Source organism: Drosophila simulans, chromosome 3R, assembly GCF_016746395.2.
Source record: "Drosophila simulans strain w501 chromosome 3R, Prin_Dsim_3.1, whole genome shotgun sequence".
Classification (NCBI taxonomy): Eukaryota; Metazoa; Arthropoda; class Insecta; order Diptera; family Drosophilidae; genus Drosophila; species Drosophila simulans.
The window spans coordinates 14503399-14522524 of NC_052523.2; the positions used below are offsets into that span (position 1 = coordinate 14503399).

Below are 19126 nucleotides of genomic sequence, written 5' to 3' on the forward strand. Positions count from 1 at the left end.
TCATATTCGATTCAATAACATTTATTTGCTTTTTTGCGTTTCTTATAATAGTTATAAATTATTTATTATTATTTAGCTATCCTTTAGTGACAATTTAAGGAGAAGTCTGTCAATTACATTTCACAGAACGAACCAGAGTCGATTAATATTTATATATTACAAAAGCGGACTGCCTACTAATTGTTTTTAGTCATTCCCTTTTCGGTAAATGTAATGATTTAACTAGCAATCTCTTGAGCTACTTTTGAAGCGGACTTATTTCTGCAGCCGCCTAGTGGCCTTTCGTATCGGACGACCCTCCGGTGTGGGGGGGGCAAACATGTTGCCGGCATTCGCCTGCTGGGCTGGACTGGCGCCGCCGAAGTTGAAGCCCCCGGCTGGATTGCTTGCTGGCGGAGCAGGGGCTGGGCTCCCAAAGACATTCGGGGCTGGAGTGCCGCCAGCGCCACCAAAGCTGAATGGCTTTGCGGTATTTAAACCCTGATTGCTGGGCGGCGAGGCGATGCCGCCAGCAGATGCGCCTCCAAACGAGAAGGGGGCATTGCCGGCTGTGGTGCCGGCGGTGCTCTTAGCCGTACCAAATGAGAAGACTCCTGGCGGCTTCGTTTGGTTTTGGGTAGCAGACACTGCGTTGGCAAACAGATTGCCGCCCAAGGGCGCTGCGCTGGGGGCAGCAGCCGGAGTGCTAGCCCCAAATGCAAAGGGCTTGCTCTGATTAGTTGAAGTTGCTGTTGGTGCAGCCGCTGCTGGAGCACCGAATCCGCCAAAGGTAGGGGCTGGAGTTGGATTGGTGCTTGAAAAGCCAAAGTTAGGCTTCACCACTCCGGTGTTGGGGCTTCCAAACATATTGGTGCTTGGAGGATCTTCCTTCTTAATGGCCGCGGCGAATGAAAAGCCACCAGCTGGTGATCCTGCTGCCGGCGCCTGGGTGGCGGTGTTTCCTCCGAAGTTAAAGCTTGACTTGCTGGCGCTGGCGGGGCTGCCAAACATATTTGTTTCTGCTGTTGGCGCCGTAGTATTTTTGGCCGCAACGGCGGAAAACGAGAATCCTCCAGAAGCTGGAGATGCTGACGGTGTAGTAGGAGCTTGTGGAGCCCGACCACCAAATGTAAAAGGTTTAGTGGCTGCCACTGCCGGTGTCGAAGACTGTTGCGTTGATCCACTTCCGAACATGGGTGTTGCAGGCTTCTGAGCCGTGCCAAACCCAAAGGTGTTGTTTGTCGGTGTTGCTGTGGCAGATGTTACCGATGTTGTTCCGCTGCCAAAGGCTGGTGGTGCACTCTTGTCCGTGCCACCAAAGCTGAATACTCCACTTGGCTTGGCTACCGCGTTGTTGTCACCTCCGCCAAATGCAAATGGTTTGTTGTCCTTATTTTCACTTTTACCTGTGGTGGCTGCTGCTGCTCCTCCGAATGCAAAGGGCGTAGTTGTGGTTGCATTTTGTCCAAAAAGGTTTTTTTGGCTAGCTGGAGCTGGTTCCGCTGCCTTTGAAGTGGCCGTCCCTCCAAATGCAAAGAGATTTGTGGCAGTTGATCCTCCGCCAGCAGCGGTTGTTGTAGCTGCGAAGCCAAATGGCTTGGGAAGCTCGGCGGCGGTTGTGGCTGCTACATTAGCTGGGGGCTTCATTGCGTTTCCAAGTCCGTTGTCCAAATTGCCAAAGATGCCAGGCTTAGTTGTCTCAGATTTGTTTGCCCCGGGCGATGCAAAACCTCCGGCTAGGGGTTTTGATAGACTTCCGAATACCGGTGTCGGTGGAGCTGCAGCTGCAGCTGGCTGAGTGGTGGTACCTCCAAAACTGAATAGAGCGGGCTTGGCGGCAGCTGCATCGCTTCCTTTGGTTGTCGGAGTTCCTGAACTTAAATTGTTCGATTTACCAAAGGAAAACATCGGTTTCCCTGCTGTGTTTGCTGCTTCAAATGATGGCATCGTGGCTGTTGTGGTGCTCTTACTGGTGGCGACTAAAGTTGCTGAATTCGGCTGGCCGAAACTTAGCGAAACAGTTGTAGTCGGAGCAACTGTAGTCGTCGTTTTGGGTGGTGTCACTCCGAAAGTAGTTGTAGATGTAACCGGTGTCCCAGGATTAGTTGTGCTAACCGAAGTTGTTGCCGGTGTGTCAGTTTTGAATACAGAAAGGCCGCCTACTGTGGGACCATTGACAGGCGTTTGTCCGAACGAGAATATGGGTTTTGATGTGGTAGTATTGGTAGTATTGGTAGTAGTGCTACTAGAGGTATTGGTTGCACTTCCAAATGAGAATGATGGTGCGGCTGTGGATTTCGGTGTGCCAAAACTGATTAGTGGTTGAGCTGATGTTGCTGGAGTGACGGGTTTGGTTGATAGCTCAAACTTGGCTGGGATATCTGCTTGTCCTGCCGGGACCTTGTCGATGGGTTTTGGTGGTGTTTGTTCCGTTTTAGCGGGCGGCGCAGGCTGACCAAGCATAAGTTTGGGCACTGAGCCAGTGCTAATCGTATTTGGCACATCTGCCGGCTTTATAACCTGGTTACTTAGTATTACCGGCTTGCTGGGCGCAGTTGATACGGTTGCGGTGGAAATAACGGCCGTTGTGGATGTGGTTACAGGAGCTATGATGATGGGCTTGATGGGAGTAGGAAGCGTTGCAGGCGATGCCGCTGACTTTGGCGCTGGGGCATCTAGTTCGTCCGGCTCACCTTGGTACAGTTCGCCCTTCAATCCACTTAGCATAATGGCTAGTTTGGTCTTGTGAGTGCGTTCTAAGCTAGGATTCTTCGCGGCCAGCATGGAATTCTGCTGCTTAGGCTTTACAAACTGAATGCCTGCATATTCGCCGGCATCTACTTCCGGGCTACTCAAATCGTGCCGCGGCTGTTCCGCTTGCGTTTCAGATTGTCGCGCATTGAAGAGTGTAAGCTTAGGTTTTTCCGTCACCTGCGGAACTGCCTTTTGAATCACAGGTGCCGAAATGGCTCGTGAAGGAGGAACTGCCGACACAGCAACGACGGGCATGCTCACTGATTTGCTAACAGCTTCTGCATCAACTTTACGTTGAATTTTGGCCACATTTTCGGGCGAGTTCTCAGGCGAGCTTCCACCACTAGCTAGTGTGTCGTTTTTGCTGTGCTGAAACCTTTCTCGCATGTCCAACAGCTTCCTCTTGTTGCTGTGACGGAAACTGGAACTCAGCGAGGAAGCGATGTCGTTGCTGTAGCTACAATTGCGCCGTTTGGCCACCTGCTCCGGAGATTGAGTTGGGGAGATGTTTCCATTCGAGTGCATATGCTGCAATGCAGGAGGAGCAGCCGACAAAGATGTCGAATGATGCCTAAGCGGAACCGATACCGTCAGCTCTCGTTGCCTTTTAAAGGACTGATTTTGCTGTTGCTGCAAATGATGTATTTGCTGTTGATGACGGTGATGGTCCACAAAGTCAAAGCTTCGCAGGCAACTCCTTTTCGTGTTGTCTTGAGCATGTTGCGTATCCTGAAAGCAAGCCAAGTGTAAGCCGGTGTCCTTGTCACAGAATGAATGATGGCTTATACTTACTCCAGTGTTGATGCGCTTTCGGGAGATCTCCTTAAGCTCCTCCAGCACGCTTCTAGTTGGCTCGCTCTCATGCTGTGGATGAGGTGGGTGCAATATGGGTCGATTCTCTCTCGAAAGCTGCTCCTGTTCGCTGGTTTTTTGCACTAACCCTACCAAGGAGTTGGATCGCAACAGGCTTGACAGCGTGTTGCCGGAATAAAAGCTGCGCTCCGGTGGTGCAATCTGCGTGATCGAAAGCGTCGGCCCCCTTGACTTGTAGGGCAACGGGGAAGCGGGCGCTCTGCGCGGCTGCGTCATGGGATTGTACAGATTGCTGGCGGACATGCTGCGCTGCAGACCACTGCGTTCGCTTAAGGCCACGATCCGGGATGACAGTCCGCTGCTGTGCGCATCGGCAAATGTTCTGAAAGTTAGGGAAATTTGTTATTTCACTTTCGTCACATCGTGAAATGGTACACAAGGCTTGACTTACCTGGGATCGACCTGACTGCGGTTCAGTTTCTGTCGCGACATGGAGCTGGACGATGAGACAGAGCAATTCATCAAGGACCGCTCCGGAGTGCGTGTGCCATTGAGCTTATTCGACTTGGGACTCAGTCCCCTCAGGAAATTGGCCGCCGGACGATTGCTTCTAAACAAAGGAGAACGAATTTGATTAGTAACCGGCTTTAAATCCAGTTGGACAGGTGGTGTCTCACATCAGCGACGCGTCGATCCGCGTGGAATCCGCCATGGGTGACATGCTGCTCATGTTAAAGCGACGACGCTCCATGCTGCCGAAGGTCAACAACCGGTTTTCTCACAGTGTAGTCGGGCGGAGGGGAACACTTTTGGCGGGTGAATCAAGCTTCGTCGTAAAGGATCGTGTGCAATCCGCTTTTTTTGACAAGAACTTTCTTTTGCTTAGTTTTATTAATTCTAAAGAGAAATGCAATGTGAATTTCATACGAAATGTTAACTGTGTGACCGTTGCTGAAGCGCCAAAATATACCAAAATCCGTCAGCCTTTGGCTAAATAAACCTCAATTTTCAAACGATTAAGAATATATAAGAATATTTAATACTTTCTCCGTCATATGTTTTTTTGAAATTTCGGGCGGACGTGTAAGATTGAATAACAATTCTATTTTTCGCTCCAAATGTATTTTAAAATATTTCAGCGTTGCCACCTTGGAAACTTATCGACAGGGCTGCACTGTAGCATGGGTCGATTATTGCAGCGGGTTAATAAAATGTTATCGCGACTTAAATGTTCGCACTCCAATTAAATAAAAATATTGCTTTATTTCTTATATCTAATACTTGTTTTTCAATTAAAATACTATATCAGCTTATAATTGTAGTACCTCCGCACCCATGGTTCTCGCTTTTGCAGTGTGAAACTTGGATCGCAGATGGGCCTTTAAGTGAGTGTTGCGCTGGAAGGATTGTTTGCAGATGGTGCAGCTGCAAAGGGAGTTGTATTAACTTTCGAAATACCAACGCCTAGTTAAAATACTCACGCAAATGCTCGCACTCCCGTATGGATTAGCTCATGCCGCTTACGTCCCGAAGCTGACTTAAAACATTTATCGCAATGATGACAGCTGTAGGGCTTCGCATTGGTGTGAGTCCTAGCAAAGGATTGTTTTTAGTTTGAGCTCAGAAATGTGCAAGGATACGTCACTTACCTTTCGTGAATGAGGCGAGTGTTGCTATTGTGAAAAGACATGGTGCAAAAGCGGCAGTCGTATGGCTTTTCGCCCTGGTGAATGATTCGTTGGTGCAGCGTCATGAGATGGTCGGTGTAGAACCGCTTGCCACACTGCTGGCAGGCGAAGTTCTTATTGCCCGTGTGCCGCAGCATGTGCAGCTTGAAATTGCTCTGGTCGGTGAATTGCCGGCCGCACTGTTCGCAAACACACTCGCGTTTACGCTGCAGTCGTTTACGCTCTATGATCTGCTCCTCGGTCATGTTTTTCCACGTAACGTACTGTTTTTTCCGCTTGGGTTTCGTGGTCGCTGGCTTCGTTGACCGATCAGCTGCACTCTTCAATTCGGGCAGCGGAGTGTTTGGGTTCGAGGATAATTCACATTCGTTTATAGTTTCATGGAAATAGGAATCGTTTTGGGCCTGCAAAACCTCGTTGTTATCCGAGTTGCTGTCGTCGTTGTAAATGCTCTCAAGTTCTTTCTGCACACTTGAGACCAGAGATTCGACATCTTGAGAATCCTCTTCGGCTACTTTTAGCTGACCTTCTGCCATATCTTGAAGTGCATCAACATCTTCGACAGAATCAATATAATGATCCTCATCCAGTTCATGATGCGCATCACTATCACGATCCAAAATTTCTTCTGGGGATTCCACAATGTATTCATCGACTTCCCCGAAAGGATCGTTCAGACAATCCGGCGGTGATGCCATCTCCTCAACATCTTCAGCCGGTTCCTTCGCTTCGGGAGATCTACGCTGATGGACGAGCTGCTCCTGAGTTAGGATGCACCGCTCCCGGAACAAAATCGCTTGGTTCAAGTCGAGCGTGCAGCAGGCGCATATGCTGCTCGGCAGCTCTGGATCGTTGTGGAGCTGCAATCACAGTAAATGTTTCACAAATCAAATAGAATCCATTTTTATTTCGAGATTACATACCGTTGTGCCAGTGACAAGATTTATGTCTTGCAGCATCTTCTCGTTCTCAATATGAAAGAGATTCTTGGGCATTTTGTTGTAGATGATGCTGCCGCAGGTCCGGCACTGGAGCGCCATAATGTTTGTTGGAAACAAACCGAAGTTTAGACCAACTTCAGTTTAATTCGAATATAAACAACCAATTGTTTTGTAAACGCATCCACTACACATATGTATGTATATATATGTGATGCAACAGCTGGTTTTGTTATCGACAAAATCGATAAGTGCGGCAATGACATCGTGTGACTTAAATGATTTAAAAAGTGCAGTAAACAATTATTGCACATTTATTAAATAATATTAGAAAACATATTTGTATTTTTATTACATAAAGTTTATCAACTTAAGGTACTGATCCCTGTACAAAAACTCTAAACAGCGTTTATGTGTGCAAAAGTTAGAGTGACCATGTAAATAGCTTAACGACACATTTCGCAAAAGCTGCTCGAAACGTAAACAATAAACAATTATTTAAGAACAACTAAAAGCCGAGATGCGAATTCTGAACTGCCGCATTTGCTCTAGAGCAGATGCCCCAATAGACCTGTTTGGTCCAGGAAACGGTCATCTAGTTCGTCAAATTCACTCCATTACTGGAGTGGAGGTAATGTGTCTAAAAATATTCCTTAATCGAGGCACTTAATTAGCTATTTATACTTTCCAGCTAAGCTACAGTAAAGAAATATCCGGCCAAATGTGCACGACTTGCCTGGACAATCTGCAGGCAGCCATTAAGTTCCGCCAGCGCTGCATCATTACCGAGAAACAGAATCTGGAAAGGATTGAGTGCGGCAGCAAGGATTGCTCCACAGATCCAATAATATACGAAGACATCGATGATAACCAAATTGAGAGTGAGTTGGACGAGTCCATTCTAATGCCTGAAGGCGAAGATCTTCCAATGCCAAGTGCTGAAAACGTCTCAGCACCGGCTAGTTTGAACCATCGAAAGGCAATTGAAGGAGGTACTGGTCCATATGTATGCCCTGAGTGCGGAAGGATCGTCAACAACAAGTCAAACTTTCAGGAGCACATGCTCCGTCACACGGGCATCAAGAATTTCCACTGTGATTTTTTGTAATTTATCCTTAACCACCATTGGGCTAATGCACCTAACATACAATTTTTCTCCTCAGGAATTGTGAAAGGAGCTTTGCAACTCGAAAGGAACTGACTACCCATACGCGTACCCACACGGGCGAGCAGCCATACGTGTGCGTCTACTGTCCACGTCGGTTCTCCTCTTCAGGCGCTCGCCAGGAGCACCATCGGCGCCATCGGAACGAACGCCGCTACGATTGCGACACGTGCGAAAAGAGTTTTGTGAGCTCCGGATGTCTCAGGAAGCACAAGATGACCCATGTGGACGTGCGGAAGCAATAGTGGGCATTTCGATTTCTGCCAGCTCTACACATTATTTGTATTACACGTTTCAACACACTTTGATTTTACAGCTGCTACGTTTGTCAGAAGCACTTCAAACGGATCTCCCATTTGAGGAAACACCTGTCCAGCAATTCTCATAAACGCAAAGAAGAGAGCAGCTGTCTATCTAGTCATTACACTAATTAGCTATCGGTAAGAATCCTAAAATTCCGCGTCCCTTTCTTCAACAAGGTAGACGTACATTTAACTACAGGTATTCGCTAGAACCCATTTTATGCCAATATCTGGCATATTTTGTTTTAATTATTGTTTCCCCAAGGAATAGAAGAAGAGCCGCCTCACTCCCGTCTTGCAAGTTATAAACCTATAAAAAAACATATTTACTTATCCTAAAAAAGACGATTTAATTAATCCTGTGCCATTCGATTATTATTCCATATTGTAGCTTCCACAAACTGTAACAAAGTCTTCGACAGAGCAGAAAGAAAAGAAACATTTACAACGCACAAATGATGTTAAAACTACCAAATAAACGCACAAAATCATAGATTGTAATTGTGTTTCAATTTCTTCTCGAACATTTGGACGTAATAAAAAACATAACAAAAATCTAATTAGAATAAATATACTTGTGTTATTGAACAAATTGTTTAACACAATAGTAATATTACAAATCCGATTATTTTACACATCCGGTCGGACCATTTGTACTCTTTTTTATTTTACAGTTTTTATAATTAAATGTACATTAAAGAATTATCTAACAGAGATTGTATTGCATCGCTTTAGACTAATAGCGCCCCATCCGTTCGTTTTTGTGGTGTATTACAGTCTGTTGGTGGGTCATGGTGCCCAAATGCTGATCCAACTGGTGCTTGCGGGAAAAGGTCTTATTGCACACTCGACAGCTGAAAAATTAAAGGGAATTCAGGGTTATCCATGATTAAAGCAGTCCACGGAGCACCTACAGAAAAGGCTTCTCTCCCGTGTGGGTGAGCATATGGTTTTTTAGCACGTTAGAGTAGGAGAATGCCTTGCCGCATGTGGAGCAAGTGAAAGGTCGCTCGTTTGTGTGGGTTCTGCAAAAGGAACAGGTCTAGTTTATAAGAAGATTACTATGAGGAATTGCACCTTCACCTTTCATGACGAATATTGGAGCTGCGATCCGCAAACGAGCGGTTGCAGTATTTACACAAGAATGGTTTCTCGCCCGTGTGTACGCGGATATGGCGATTCAATTCGGATGGACCCGCGAAAGATTTGCTGCAAATTCTAGTAAGGGTAGTAAGGGGAATAAGATTTACATAATATAAATGGTTTATATGATCATTTAGATACTCACTCGCATTTAAATGGTTTCTCCGCCATATGACGACGCATATGAATGTTGAGAGCGGCTCGCTTGGAGTAGATATTTCCGCAGATTTCGCACATAATGTTCGTGGAGGATACTTCGGGAGAGGATTTGCAGCTAGCTTGAACAGGCGTACGCTCCTCTCTAAAACTGCGTGTGTGTCCGGAGCTAGCACCGCGGGGTCGGCCACGTCCACGTTTAGCCATCCGCGTTTTCCGAACCTTGGTTTTGCGGTAGCGCTCGATGGGCTGGTAGTCGCTATCGGTGCTATTCGGCACCAGCAGGTCATCCTCATCCAGGTCGTCCCCCGCAGTGCTAGACTCGTAAGCCTGCGACGTTTCCGCGACAACATCCTCCAGGGGCTCCTCCATGATGTTCTCCATTCCGATGTCTTCCTCGACACCGTCGATGAAGTCGTTGGCCGATTCGTAGATGTACTCGATGTTGTCCGCCACTACGTGCGACACCTCGTCCGTTGGCTCCGACTTCATCTCGGCCTGACATGGTACCGGATCAAGTGGGATGTTTATATGTAGCCCATCAACACTATACGTACCTTGACTACATTGGTGGCAAATGTGCGCTCACTCTCCTGGCAAAGCTCCCGGAACTTGTGGGCACTGGTCAGCCGCTCTACGCAGTTGTAGCACAACATGCTGGGGATGTTCTGCAGCGGCACCAGCTGAAAGCACAGAGTGGGATAAGTCGCTGGGCTCGGAGATTACATTTGCATCCACATGCACCTTTATGCTGCCCACTTCTTCGATCTTGCGCACCAGCTCCCGGCACTGGGCGTCGTTGTCATCGAACAAGGGCGCCATCGCCTCCGAGTTGATGTCCTCTGTCAAGCAGATTCTGCACAACATGTACTCGGGCATTATTTTGCACGTCCTGATCGTCCGTATGCTTGCAATTCTAAAATAAACAAGCGTCTTGAAACTTTTCCCAGAGTTGTCAGGTACGCAAAACGATAAGTGGCTATCGAACTTGCTATCGGCATATCGATTGAATAATTGATAAAAACTGAAACTAAATAATTAAATATTTCTTTATTAAAAGTAACAGGTGGGCTCTATTAAATATTTAAGTTTGAATCTGCAATAAAAATACAGTTTTAAAAAATAAATACAAAAATATTTGGAACATTGAAAACTGTTTCTAATTCCGCGTACCTGACAACCCTTTTACTTTTAATGCACAGCTATGGCATTTGAATCGGCATTTGACGCAAAAGGGGAGTTCCTGCGGATATAACGATGGAAATCAGCATTAAGTGGAGCATGTGCCGCACTTGCCGCAAAAAAGGATCGCAATCCACGCTGCACTCGCTCTTCGAGTCCAATGCCCACAAACTGTTGATCTCCTATGCCGGCACAGCTGTGAGTACTCGATTTCTGTTTGGTTTCCAGTTTACCAGTTACAAATCCTCTCCTAGGTGGAACCGGACGATGGACTGCCGGACCAGATTTGCACAGTATGCTTGATGCAACTGGAGGAGGTGGACAGATTCCTAAGGGCGTGCAAACAATCCGATCAGCACCTGAGAAGCCTCGTTCGGCAAACTCTGTCCTCCGCATCGGCATTTGAGACGCTGGAGGATAAGGAAACGCTTGAACAGAAAAAACGCGCCAGGAAGCAGAGCATTTCGGCGAGACTCATCAAAGAGAATCCCAATAACTTTAAGACTCAAGAAAATGCATTAGAAACCTCCAAAGAAGATGAAATCTTACCCACAAATAAATTTTCAAGCGATTTCGTGTATGAACTGAACGTTAATGAGGAAAACGAGGAAATCATACACCAGGAGGACTTTACCATCGGTGATATGGATTTGGACAGGGAGAGCGCCGATCAAAATTACTCGGAAACTTATTCGCAAGAAAGCAGCGCTGCTACGGACAGTCTTCAGACTAGCGAGGATTGCCAGAATCTAGAGCCAAGCGCCGACTACGAGATAGATCTAGGAGTGGCCTGCGTGCCGGACAAGTACAGATGCAAGATCTGCAGCAACACATACCGCTCCGTATCTCAGCTAAATGCACACTCACAGATGCACCGCAAGGAAAAGGACCACCAGTGCGAGTAAGTACCCGTTACATATCTTAACATAATATTTCATATATAAAATGTTTGATTCAGGGTTTGCAAAAAGACATTCAGAGCCGCCTGCAACCTGAAAACACACATGCGGATCCACACGGGCGAGAAACCTTACCAATGTAGCTACTGTTCGCGTCGTTTTGCCGACAACAGCTCTCATCGCAAGCACGAACGGTATAATGCATAAAAACTATATATATTTTGTACAGCATTTTAGTTCTAATGTTGAATTTCTTAATTTCAGTTTGCACACGAATGAAAGACCCTATGCTTGCAACATATGCGGAAAAACATTCTCTCTGTCCTCCTCTCGTAAAGTTCACTACTTCCTGCATTCGTCTGAAAAGTCTCACAAGTGCCTCATGTGTAAAAAGGAATTTCGGCTTAAGCACCAACTTACCGCGCACGAGAAGTCTCTTGCGCACCGTATGATAGCTAAGAAGTACAGCGACGTGGTGGAATAGCTAATAAGAACAGCTGGTCTATTATGTAAAAATTGCCTTTATACTACTTATAATAGATAACCTAAGTTCCTCAATTAATTTACTATATTAGCTCTCTAACACTTCCGGAGAGCTAAGAATGCTTTGCTCCAATTTATTGCGGTGGGTTAGCGTTTGCATGTGAGCTTTCAGCTGGTGCAGCAGAGTGAATGACTTGCAGCAGATACCGCAGCTGAAAAGTTCAAATTATTAATAAAAAGTGCAAATCTCTAGAGAGGATTACTCTCCCTTACTTGTAATTCTTCTGGTCGGAGTGCGAAAGGATGTGATTTTTGAGGATGGCTGTGTGCGTAAAAGTTTTTCCGCACTCCTGGCAGGCATAAGGGCGCGTGTTGGTGTGGACCCGTTCATGGCGGACCCGCTCGCTGCGATCGTAGAAGTGGCGGTCGCAGTACAAACACTTGTACGGACGGTCGCCCGTATGACGACGGATGTGTGCTCGCAACTCGCCCATTTGTCGAAAAGATTTATTGCAGATTCTGAAAGCAATAACATTTTTGTAGGATATATTTTTTCCTCCCTAAACGTAAAATCACTTACTCGCATTGGTGTGGTTTGTATTCCGAATGGGTCATCATGTGGGCCGTGAAAACAGATTTCTTGTAATAGACGTTTCCGCACAGGATGCATATGTACTTCTCCTCGTCCTTGCATTTAGACTGGTTTCCCCTTTCCTTGGCGTTGATATCCTTGCGTTTGAATTTCAGTTCGGCGTCCGGTTTGCGGGGCCTACCCGGCTTTTGTTTGTCCATTTTGAAGCTGGGCTGTGGCGAGGGAGCGCTTGACAGGAGAAGTTGCTCGTCCCTGTACTCAACCTCATAATACTCGTTTGCATTCGATAAGTCCTCGACTAGCTCACTCTTATCATCAATGAGTTCTTCCATTTGTTGATCATCAACGTAGGAGTCCATGTGGGAAATCAGCATCTGCTCAGGACTCTCCGTAATAGGCTCTTCGTCCTGTTCAATCGATTCGTTAAAGATAAATCCGTTGAAATCGAGAACTTCCTGGGACTGATCCTCCAGCTGTTCATCCCCCTCCTCTATGGCGGTTATCTCGTCCTGCTCCTGGTTCTCTGTGCCTAGTTTCAGATGTAGGTTCTCGTACAGGTACTCCATATACTCGGCATCGCTCGCCTGGGCCAGAGCCTCTGGTCTCTCCGAGGAACTTGTTTCCCAGTAGACCTGCGAGTTCAGACACATCTGGCGAAAGTTGAACCACATTTGCACGAATTCGCAGCAGCTGTTGCAGGCCTTCTCGGGCAGCTGCGGGGATTGGCGAACCTGGGGAAGTTGGAGTAATGATATGGTACATATAACCCATGTAGTCAGCTCCACTTGCCCTAATCCTACAGCACAGCTCCAACTTTTTTCTGAGGTCACTTTCGCCTTTACCCTTAAACAGGCACATCATTTGGCTTTCTTCGAAATCGCCCAAACAGATCCTGCATTGCAGAATAACTGGCAAATTGGCCATCCTAGATAGCGTTTTTTATTGCAAGGGAGCTGGAAATCAAGGACTATTTCAATTAAATCAGTTTTAAACAATTTTAGCGTTGTGTGACCGCATTGGCCGTGAAAAAAATACCGACAAGTTAAATACATTTCTGTTGTAAGATAACATTAAGCCTGAACTAGCTACGAAAAAGCCAAAAAAAAATACTCAAGCCCCGTCAGGCAATTTATAGCGCCGCCACTGCAGCTGTGGTATTATTTAGTGTCTTTCGTTTTTGAGCCGACGGCGTCATTTAGCGGCTCGGCAGCAGCCACACTTAATTCGCCTTTCGAACTGAACGAACGTGCCGCGGCATCTGCAATTTCCCGTGCATTTCCACTTGTATTTTGTGTGTTTCACTTTGTTGCGTGTGTGCCAGTTTTTCATTTAATCGTTACCGAGCGTCCAATAAGCGTCTAAAGCGGCAAGATGATCTCCAACTTTGATTGCACCGATAATCAGGCCAGCAGCAAGTAAGTACATCAAATCAAAACCAAGAGCAGTTGCCGGCATTTTTGAAAAATAATCTACGCGTGTGCATGTGTGTGTGTGGGTGTACACGGTGGTATTGGTTGGGATTTGCAGATTTGCAAAAACAACACCGAGTGCCGTTCTTCGCTTCTTCCTTTTTTTTTAACGTTCCGTTGGTTTTATTGTGTGCTTCCACTGCGAATTCTCTTCCTACTTCCGTTCCGAATTCCTTCTCCTTTTGCGCTTTCGCCGCTTAATTTGCCCAATGCGTGTATTGATCTTTTATTGGTTTAACAGTTAGGCGCACTGTTCGTTTTGGATCGGCAGGGATTATGCTGGTGATTCCTATTCGATTTCGGAACTCCATTTCCCTCTGTCTGTTGTGGACTCGTTAGAAAACGCCCTTAACAACCGATATTTGATATGTGTGCTCCGTAGGCAACCCCCGCTGTCAATATAGGACCTCACTTCTCACAGCTGCAACCGGGAAAATGACCATTTTGAGTAGTTAGTACATGCACGGGAATTTCTGAGTGTGCGTGTGTGTGTGTGAGTGCTGCACAGTGGTGGTTCTAGTTAAGTGCACACTGCAATGTCAGCAAGTGTGCCAGTTTGCCTCCCCCGCCCCCGTTATTATATGAACATACGTACATATATCACATATACTATATCTAGCGCATCAGCCGACGGACATCTCGAACCCTGACCCCGCACCGCACCGCACCGCACCCCTCTTCTAACGTCTCTATGACTGCAAGCGCCACCTCGGTTGTTTTTGTGTTTTCCATTCTCTGTGCCAGTTTTCAAATTGGTCATCACTCCACCATTGTGCCGGCCATCAAACTAGCTGAAGTAGGCGAAAAACTGGGGAGAACTGTACAGGGCCCATTCAAAAGTGTAAATCAATAAGAGTTGGACCTAAGGGTACTCTATATATCGCTTACTTTATTTAATGCCTTCCAACTTTTAAACTAATTATTGGAGTTTTTAGTTTAATTGTCGCTCGTTATTTATCTTTCTGCTAATTTTCCCATTATATATACAGAAATTAAAGCCATCATAAGCAATCTTATAGTGTAAAATTTCTACCAGGCACTACGATTAGTTCTCTATAATCAGTATATTTCCTATTAAATGTGTACATTTTGCATTGAGATCATATATCTTTATCCATAGAAAGGAACTCTTTCATTTCCAGTAACATAAAAATACCATGGGAATTTATATATCATTTACCAGCTATTTTTATTTAACTCATTATATAAAGCAAACATCTAATTTTAAACGGCAAATTCCCATATAAAGATCAACTCCTTGACTATTTATGGACACTAGTTCCTACGCACTTGACCTTTGCCACATCTCCGGATTCCATGAGTAAGGTAGCCAAGTATGCGAGCACTGCTCCAAATGGCCTCCTTGAGTCACTAGGAAATCTGTTGGCAGCTGTTTTGGTTCGCACTTATCATTATATTACGAATAATTGCCGCGATAGATGATGAGTAATTGCAATTGGAGTCGATGGCGGCATTCTCATTTCTTCGTCGCTCCCTGCCACAGTGGTGGCCAGTGATTAAGGGCACACTCCTGCCCACCGGACACCGAAATTGTTGTTTTCCCGGTAAAAAAGCCGTGTCCACAATATAACACATTATGGGGGATACTTTCTGCCCCAATATCGTCACGTGCCACATTCGGTGCTTAACTATATTTAACTATAGTCACGCGATCTGCTAGTATGCTATGCCTGTGTATCTGGCCAAGAGCCACTGCAGCAGAGTTTGAGGCTGAGTGGCAAGTGCATTGAACTCGGGACACATTGCATGTTCGCCGGCTGCCGCTGCTGTTGTTTGACTCGCCATAAAACTAAATGTCGATTTTGATTGCCTAGCCGCGACTAGTTTGGCTGGCCAGCAGTAGTGGGTTTGGGCCTAGGATTGGGATTGGGCGCAGCCCTAGAATGAGTCAATGGGTCTAATTCCCGGCAGAACATCCAGAGAAAGCTGCACGGCCAGAGAATGCAGCCAGCCTAGCCGCACCCAAAATGCAGACAGACGGGCCCACATTAATCCGACATAGGAATAGTGCTAGATCTACACTTACAAAATTTATTGAGCTTAGAGGGTCTAACAAAAGCTGGCCAACGGCTAAAACGAGTAAGAACGAACCACAAAAAAATACGAGCTTATAAATAACAAGAGCTTTGCATAATAGTTTATCCAGTTTAGAAGCCCCATAAATATATTCACAATTGTATGGTTTGAAAAACAAATTTGAGTGTATTGGATGAGGAGGAGTTTTAGAGTTTAGTCACTGACGCATTCAACCCACGATAAGCAACCCCGACAGAGGCCATAGTAGGACATATCTGTCATGTTTTCCGTCCTCTGTCCTCCGTCCTCCGTCCTCGGTATCTGTCAGTGTTCCAAATGCATTTGGCTCTTGATGTTGGTCAGGGTGGGCCTGGCTGATAAATGGTTTTTTGTGTAAATTAGGGAAGCCCTAGCTAGTCACGTTTCCTGTAAAACAGGGAGATCTTCATTATTCAGCCGTGAGTCATGCCCAAAAGGCAACCCAATTGATAGATGGATGATTAATGTAGGGGAATAGAATAAAAACTAGAACTTGTGCACTTACTAACTGACTCTTCTTTGTTGTCTTTTCTCCCTTTGCAGGTAAGTCCATGATTGCGTCACTGCGATGTCCTTATTTGGCTGCAGTTCCAGTACATAAAGCCCAGTGCTTTGGTTGCCGTCGATGCGAATCTCAAGGCTGTCTGCGGGGCCAATGCTAAACGCTCCAATAAGCAGACAGCTGGTCTTCGTTGTGGCGTCTATCTGCGCCAAGGAAGGCGAGTCATTGAGTGACAATTTCGGCAACATTTCCGCTATAATTGGGCACACAAAGCCAGATACTCGAGCTCACTTTCGGCAATTGTTGTTAAGTAATAACGCGTAGCTCTCTCGCTGTTTGGCTTGGACCATTGGCCGCCTTATAAGGCCGGCCGTTTGGATTACCCGTTTTGCATAGCTATCTGCATCGGCTTGCCATTTGCAGAACGATCCGTTTGCGTCGTATCTGCCTTCTGGCGGTTGTTGTACATGGGCGATTACCATTATGGTTAGATCTACGCCCTCTGCTTGTCTACACAGAGGCGGCCATAAAAATAGTGGAGCAGTTATAACCATTCCATGGTTTATTAACACGTAACAAGATGATTAATGTGAAGCTTCAAATGACATTTGTTGGAAAGTGTTTTTATAATAGTATAGATTGTTTTGCAATAACAGTTTAGACATTTAAATAGCCTTGTTAATAGCGAAACTGGAATAATGGTATTCCATATATAATTTACGCCATGCCATTAATGCCTTGTTAAATGCATTCCCATTTCTCTTCCATGCTTTCATCAATGCTTCTTACCACTTACAAGCGCAGAAATATTCCGGGTGTGAAATTAAGAACCTGGTTGATCGACTTTAATTAGCTGCTCTATTATTCCGACCGCAAGTGTACATGAATCGGGCTCCCCAACTCCCTTTGGTTATGAATTTATTGCCGAACCGCTGTCTCGAATCCAGAGATCCAAGTCGCGGATCCCTGACTCAGCAGCAGCACCGCTGATGGAAAACCTTTCAGCCAATTTTCTCTCCGGCCTCGCTCTTTGTTGCAATTTGCAGTTTCGAGCCAGCTGGCTCGACTCGGGTTAAATGAATTGCTCCCACACAGAGACTCGGATCCGATGTATTTATAAGTTGTGCATATTTGCATTGTGGGCCGCGGTGCTCCTCGCCCGTATCCACCATAATCGGCAGGCTTCACACGTTCCATGGCGATTTCTTTGTGAGTCTCGACCAGGGTGTGTTATTCCTTTGTTGCAGCCAGACGATTCGCTCGCCTGCCTGGCAGCTTGCCTGAACTCCCTGCCTGCCTGGCTGTGAATCACTGATGAGTGTGTGTCGCCTGCTCCTGGGCTGCTCAATTATGCGATTAACCCGCTACCACCTGCATGCCGATGCCGCTGCCGTTGCCGTTGACGGCGATGTCAAGGCACAAACTCAAAACGCAAAACTGCCCTCGTCGACTGACTTTTGGACCTTGAAAATCAGGCAGGCAGACAGACGCCGTCGTCGCCACCCCCATTGGCAAAAATGTGGAAATCCCTCAAGGATTAAAAACAAGGCAATCGGCGCAAGGATTCGCAAGGGTTGCTCCGATGCCGCTGCATTTGGAAGTGCACTGGCTGGGCGAAGGCCTGCGGCGGATCTGGAGCAGGAGCTGAGTGTGGGACTGGTGAAAGTGAATTTTGCTACTCCACTTTCGGCCTGCAGGGGTTTTCCTGCCACTGCAACCACCACCAGTTATGGAGACTTCTCCGAGGGTTGGTTGCTTTCCAGCATTGCAATTCCCCGGGATTATGCACAAATTAAATCAATTTCGGTGTTAGCATGTTCGTTGATAAATGAAGGTATGAGACGAAAACCCTTCAGACAGGCGGGAGCTAAGGATGCCATTCTAGAACTTTCTCTGGAAACAAAAATGAAGAATGTTAAGTTCTTATGGCTTGGTTTTAATCAGCACTCTTATACATATATTCAAAGATTCTTTTGTCTCTGGAAACTTCTCGAGGAACTGACACACCCCAGACGAATTTTTATTCGCTTAATTGGTCCGACCATAATGCCCATAACTCGGGCCCAGTTGCATAGAGATCATTTAAAAGATCTTTCGCCAATAACAAACTGGAAATGCGAAATGCGATCCACTGAGTCAATGACCACAATCTGGGTTATCCATGCAAATTGTTTTCTTTTTTTGTTCCGACAACGCCCCTCGAGTAGCGATCTTCGACTGGCGATAAGTTAAAGTTGACTTCTTTAACCAGTTCACAATACACAATTCATATCAGTGACAGTGATGCATCCTTGGAGCGACATTTTATATTCCACATTGAAATATTGCTATGTGAGTTCTTACAAAAGCTGTGCGTCTCATTCGTTTTGCTCTTGGCATGATTTATTTTGACATGCAATGAATTGAAACTCTGTCTCAGCATCCAATTAATTCTCATTTAGCGATCACCCACTGTCTTTGGAGTGCATACATGCATAGATGTTTTATAAATGTTTGCTCCATATTATTTAAATGCTGAGATATCGCGTGTGTAGTGCACGTTCGTTTCTGGGGCTCGCTTTTGTGCCAGATCATTGGCACAGCTGCTGTTTAGATGGCGATACTTGTGCTTGCAGCGGGCAGCGGGGCAAGTTTAAGCCAAGTCCATTGACTGTAGCTGATGATTATGAGGATGACAAGGGAAGTTTGTGTTTGTGCGTCTTTGCCCCCACCAAAGTTCGTTCACTCTTGACACTCTGACTGAAATGGAGAAGCCGGGATTCGCATGCAAACAGTGAGTGCAGTGGAGGACGGAATGCCTACATTCATATATGTACACACAGCATCCGTTGGCCTCTGACAGCTCATCCTCCCCGCCATTTGCGATTTGTGCCGCGTCATTTGTGCCAAGTGGTCCCCGAGATGATCGAGCACCATCCAAGGAGATGCGTTGGCTTCCTCAAATCGCTGCTAAGGGATCATCGTTCACCGATCAGCAGTTCGCAG

General features: G+C 46.1%; 7 protein-coding genes across 12 annotated transcripts in view; 3 read left to right on the forward strand and 4 right to left on the reverse strand.

Moving 5' to 3' along the window:
* Positions 1 to 5: 5 nt before the first annotated feature.
* LOC6728496 (nuclear pore complex protein DDB_G0274915) lies at positions 6 to 4647 on the reverse strand. The gene is made up of 4 exons (XM_039295278.2): positions 4224 to 4647; positions 3998 to 4156; positions 3526 to 3928; positions 6 to 3462 (listed from the first exon to the last, which is right to left on the reverse strand). The coding sequence occupies exons 1-4, from the start codon at positions 4295 to 4297 to the stop codon at positions 256 to 258; spliced, it is 3843 nt and encodes a 1280-aa protein (XP_039151212.1). The 5' UTR covers positions 4298 to 4647; the 3' UTR covers positions 6 to 255.
* A 142-nt stretch (positions 4648 to 4789) lies between these two features.
* LOC6728497 (transcription factor Ouib) lies at positions 4790 to 6414 on the reverse strand. Its single transcript, XM_002103806.4, has 4 exons — positions 6158 to 6414; positions 5196 to 6094; positions 5028 to 5138; positions 4790 to 4971 (listed from the first exon to the last, which is right to left on the reverse strand). Exons 1-4 carry the CDS (start codon positions 6272 to 6274, stop codon positions 4857 to 4859), a joined length of 1242 nt encoding a protein of 413 aa, XP_002103842.1. The 5' UTR covers positions 6275 to 6414; the 3' UTR covers positions 4790 to 4856.
* Positions 6415 to 6554: 140 nt separating this feature from the next.
* LOC6728499 (transcription factor Ouib) lies at positions 6555 to 8132 on the forward strand. Of its 2 annotated transcripts, XM_016176960.3 has the most exons (5): positions 6555 to 6803; positions 6864 to 7276; positions 7336 to 7581; positions 7654 to 7777; positions 8031 to 8132. In XM_016176960.3, exons 1-4 carry the CDS (start codon positions 6693 to 6695, stop codon positions 7769 to 7771), a joined length of 888 nt encoding a protein of 295 aa, XP_016035135.1. In that variant the 5' UTR covers positions 6555 to 6692; the 3' UTR covers positions 7772 to 7777; positions 8031 to 8132. The 2 variants fall into 2 exon arrangements, with proteins under 2 accessions (XP_016035135.1, XP_016035134.1); XM_016176959.3 differs by having other exon boundaries at positions 6561 to 6803; positions 7654 to 8132.
* A 132-nt stretch (positions 8133 to 8264) lies between these two features.
* LOC6728500 (transcription factor Ouib) lies at positions 8265 to 9914 on the reverse strand. The gene is made up of 6 exons (XM_002103809.4): positions 9683 to 9914; positions 9496 to 9621; positions 8928 to 9436; positions 8723 to 8857; positions 8554 to 8664; positions 8265 to 8493 (listed from the first exon to the last, which is right to left on the reverse strand). The coding sequence occupies exons 1-6, from the start codon at positions 9815 to 9817 to the stop codon at positions 8376 to 8378; spliced, it is 1134 nt and encodes a 377-aa protein (XP_002103845.1). The 5' UTR covers positions 9818 to 9914; the 3' UTR covers positions 8265 to 8375.
* A 184-nt stretch (positions 9915 to 10098) lies between these two features.
* Positions 10099 to 11756, forward strand: LOC6728501 (zinc finger protein 624). Its single transcript, XM_002103810.4, has 4 exons — positions 10099 to 10318; positions 10375 to 11021; positions 11079 to 11213; positions 11284 to 11756. Exons 1-4 carry the CDS (start codon positions 10196 to 10198, stop codon positions 11501 to 11503), a joined length of 1125 nt encoding a protein of 374 aa, XP_002103846.1. The 5' UTR covers positions 10099 to 10195; the 3' UTR covers positions 11504 to 11756.
* On the reverse strand, positions 11523 to 13155 carry LOC6728502 (transcription factor Ouib). Its single transcript, XM_002103811.4, has 4 exons — positions 12884 to 13155; positions 12083 to 12825; positions 11776 to 12021; positions 11523 to 11714 (listed from the first exon to the last, which is right to left on the reverse strand). The coding sequence occupies exons 1-4, from the start codon at positions 13016 to 13018 to the stop codon at positions 11591 to 11593; spliced, it is 1248 nt and encodes a 415-aa protein (XP_002103847.1). The 5' UTR covers positions 13019 to 13155; the 3' UTR covers positions 11523 to 11590.
* Positions 13156 to 13270: 115 nt separating this feature from the next.
* LOC6728503 (microtubule-associated protein Jupiter) overlaps positions 13271 to 19126 on the forward strand; it is a 29327-nt gene continuing 23471 nt past the window's right edge. For all 5 annotated transcript variants that reach the window (XM_039295283.2, XM_016176964.3, XM_039295285.2 and 2 more), the window contains exon 1: positions 13271 to 13509. In XM_039295283.2, coding sequence (XP_039151217.1) covers positions 13466 to 13509 — 44 coding nt within the window. In that variant the 5' untranslated portion in view covers positions 13271 to 13465. The remainder of the gene's footprint in view (positions 13510 to 19126) is intronic.

What these genes read in the sequence shown, in the direction of transcription:
- LOC6728502 (XM_002103811.4), bottom strand. Translation starts at nt 13,018, where the DNA reads ATGGCCAATTTGCCAGTTATTCTGCAATGCAGGATCTGTTTGGGCGAT. An exon ending in AGCTGTGCTGTAGGATTAGG is followed by an intron (nt 12,826 to 12,883) that starts GCAAGTGGAGCT and finishes CAACTTCCCCAG; the next exon opens with GTTCGCCAATCCCCGCAGCT. An exon ending in TACAAACCACACCAATGCGA is followed by an intron (nt 12,022 to 12,082) that starts GTAAGTGATTTT and finishes TATTGCTTTCAG; the next exon opens with AATCTGCAATAAATCTTTTC.
- LOC6728501 (XM_002103810.4), top strand. Translation starts at nt 10,196, where the DNA reads ATGGAAATCAGCATTAAGTGGAGCATGTGCCGCACTTGCCGCAAAAAA. An exon ending in GAAAAGGACCACCAGTGCGA is followed by an intron (nt 11,022 to 11,078) that starts GTAAGTACCCGT and finishes TGTTTGATTCAG; the next exon opens with GGTTTGCAAAAAGACATTCA. An exon ending in TCTCATCGCAAGCACGAACG is followed by an intron (nt 11,214 to 11,283) that starts GTATAATGCATA and finishes TCTTAATTTCAG; the next exon opens with TTTGCACACGAATGAAAGAC.
- LOC6728497 (XM_002103806.4), bottom strand. Translation starts at nt 6,274, where the DNA reads ATGGCGCTCCAGTGCCGGACCTGCGGCAGCATCATCTACAACAAAATG. An exon ending in ATCTTGTCACTGGCACAACG is followed by an intron (nt 6,095 to 6,157) that starts GTATGTAATCTC and finishes CTGTGATTGCAG; the next exon opens with CTCCACAACGATCCAGAGCT. An exon ending in ACGGGAGTGCGAGCATTTGC is followed by an intron (nt 4,972 to 5,027) that starts GTGAGTATTTTA and finishes CTCCCTTTGCAG; the next exon opens with CTGCACCATCTGCAAACAAT.
- LOC6728499 (XM_016176960.3), top strand. Translation starts at nt 6,693, where the DNA reads ATGCGAATTCTGAACTGCCGCATTTGCTCTAGAGCAGATGCCCCAATA. An exon ending in ACTCCATTACTGGAGTGGAG is followed by an intron (nt 6,804 to 6,863) that starts GTAATGTGTCTA and finishes TATACTTTCCAG; the next exon opens with CTAAGCTACAGTAAAGAAAT. An exon ending in GTGGACGTGCGGAAGCAATA is followed by an intron (nt 7,582 to 7,653) that starts GTGGGCATTTCG and finishes TTGATTTTACAG; the next exon opens with CTGCTACGTTTGTCAGAAGC.
- LOC6728500 (XM_002103809.4), bottom strand. Translation starts at nt 9,817, where the DNA reads ATGCCCGAGTACATGTTGTGCAGAATCTGCTTGACAGAGGACATCAAC. An exon ending in GAGAAACCATTTAAATGCGA is followed by an intron (nt 8,858 to 8,927) that starts GTGAGTATCTAA and finishes TACCCTTACTAG; the next exon opens with AATTTGCAGCAAATCTTTCG. An exon ending in ACGGGAGAGAAGCCTTTTCT is followed by an intron (nt 8,494 to 8,553) that starts GTAGGTGCTCCG and finishes TTAATTTTTCAG; the next exon opens with CTGTCGAGTGTGCAATAAGA.
- LOC6728496 (XM_039295278.2), bottom strand. Translation starts at nt 4,297, where the DNA reads ATGGAGCGTCGTCGCTTTAACATGAGCAGCATGTCACCCATGGCGGAT. An exon ending in CGCAGTCAGGTCGATCCCAG is followed by an intron (nt 3,929 to 3,997) that starts GTAAGTCAAGCC and finishes CCTAACTTTCAG; the next exon opens with AACATTTGCCGATGCGCACA. An exon ending in GAAAGCGCATCAACACTGGA is followed by an intron (nt 3,463 to 3,525) that starts GTAAGTATAAGC and finishes GCTTGCTTTCAG; the next exon opens with GATACGCAACATGCTCAAGA.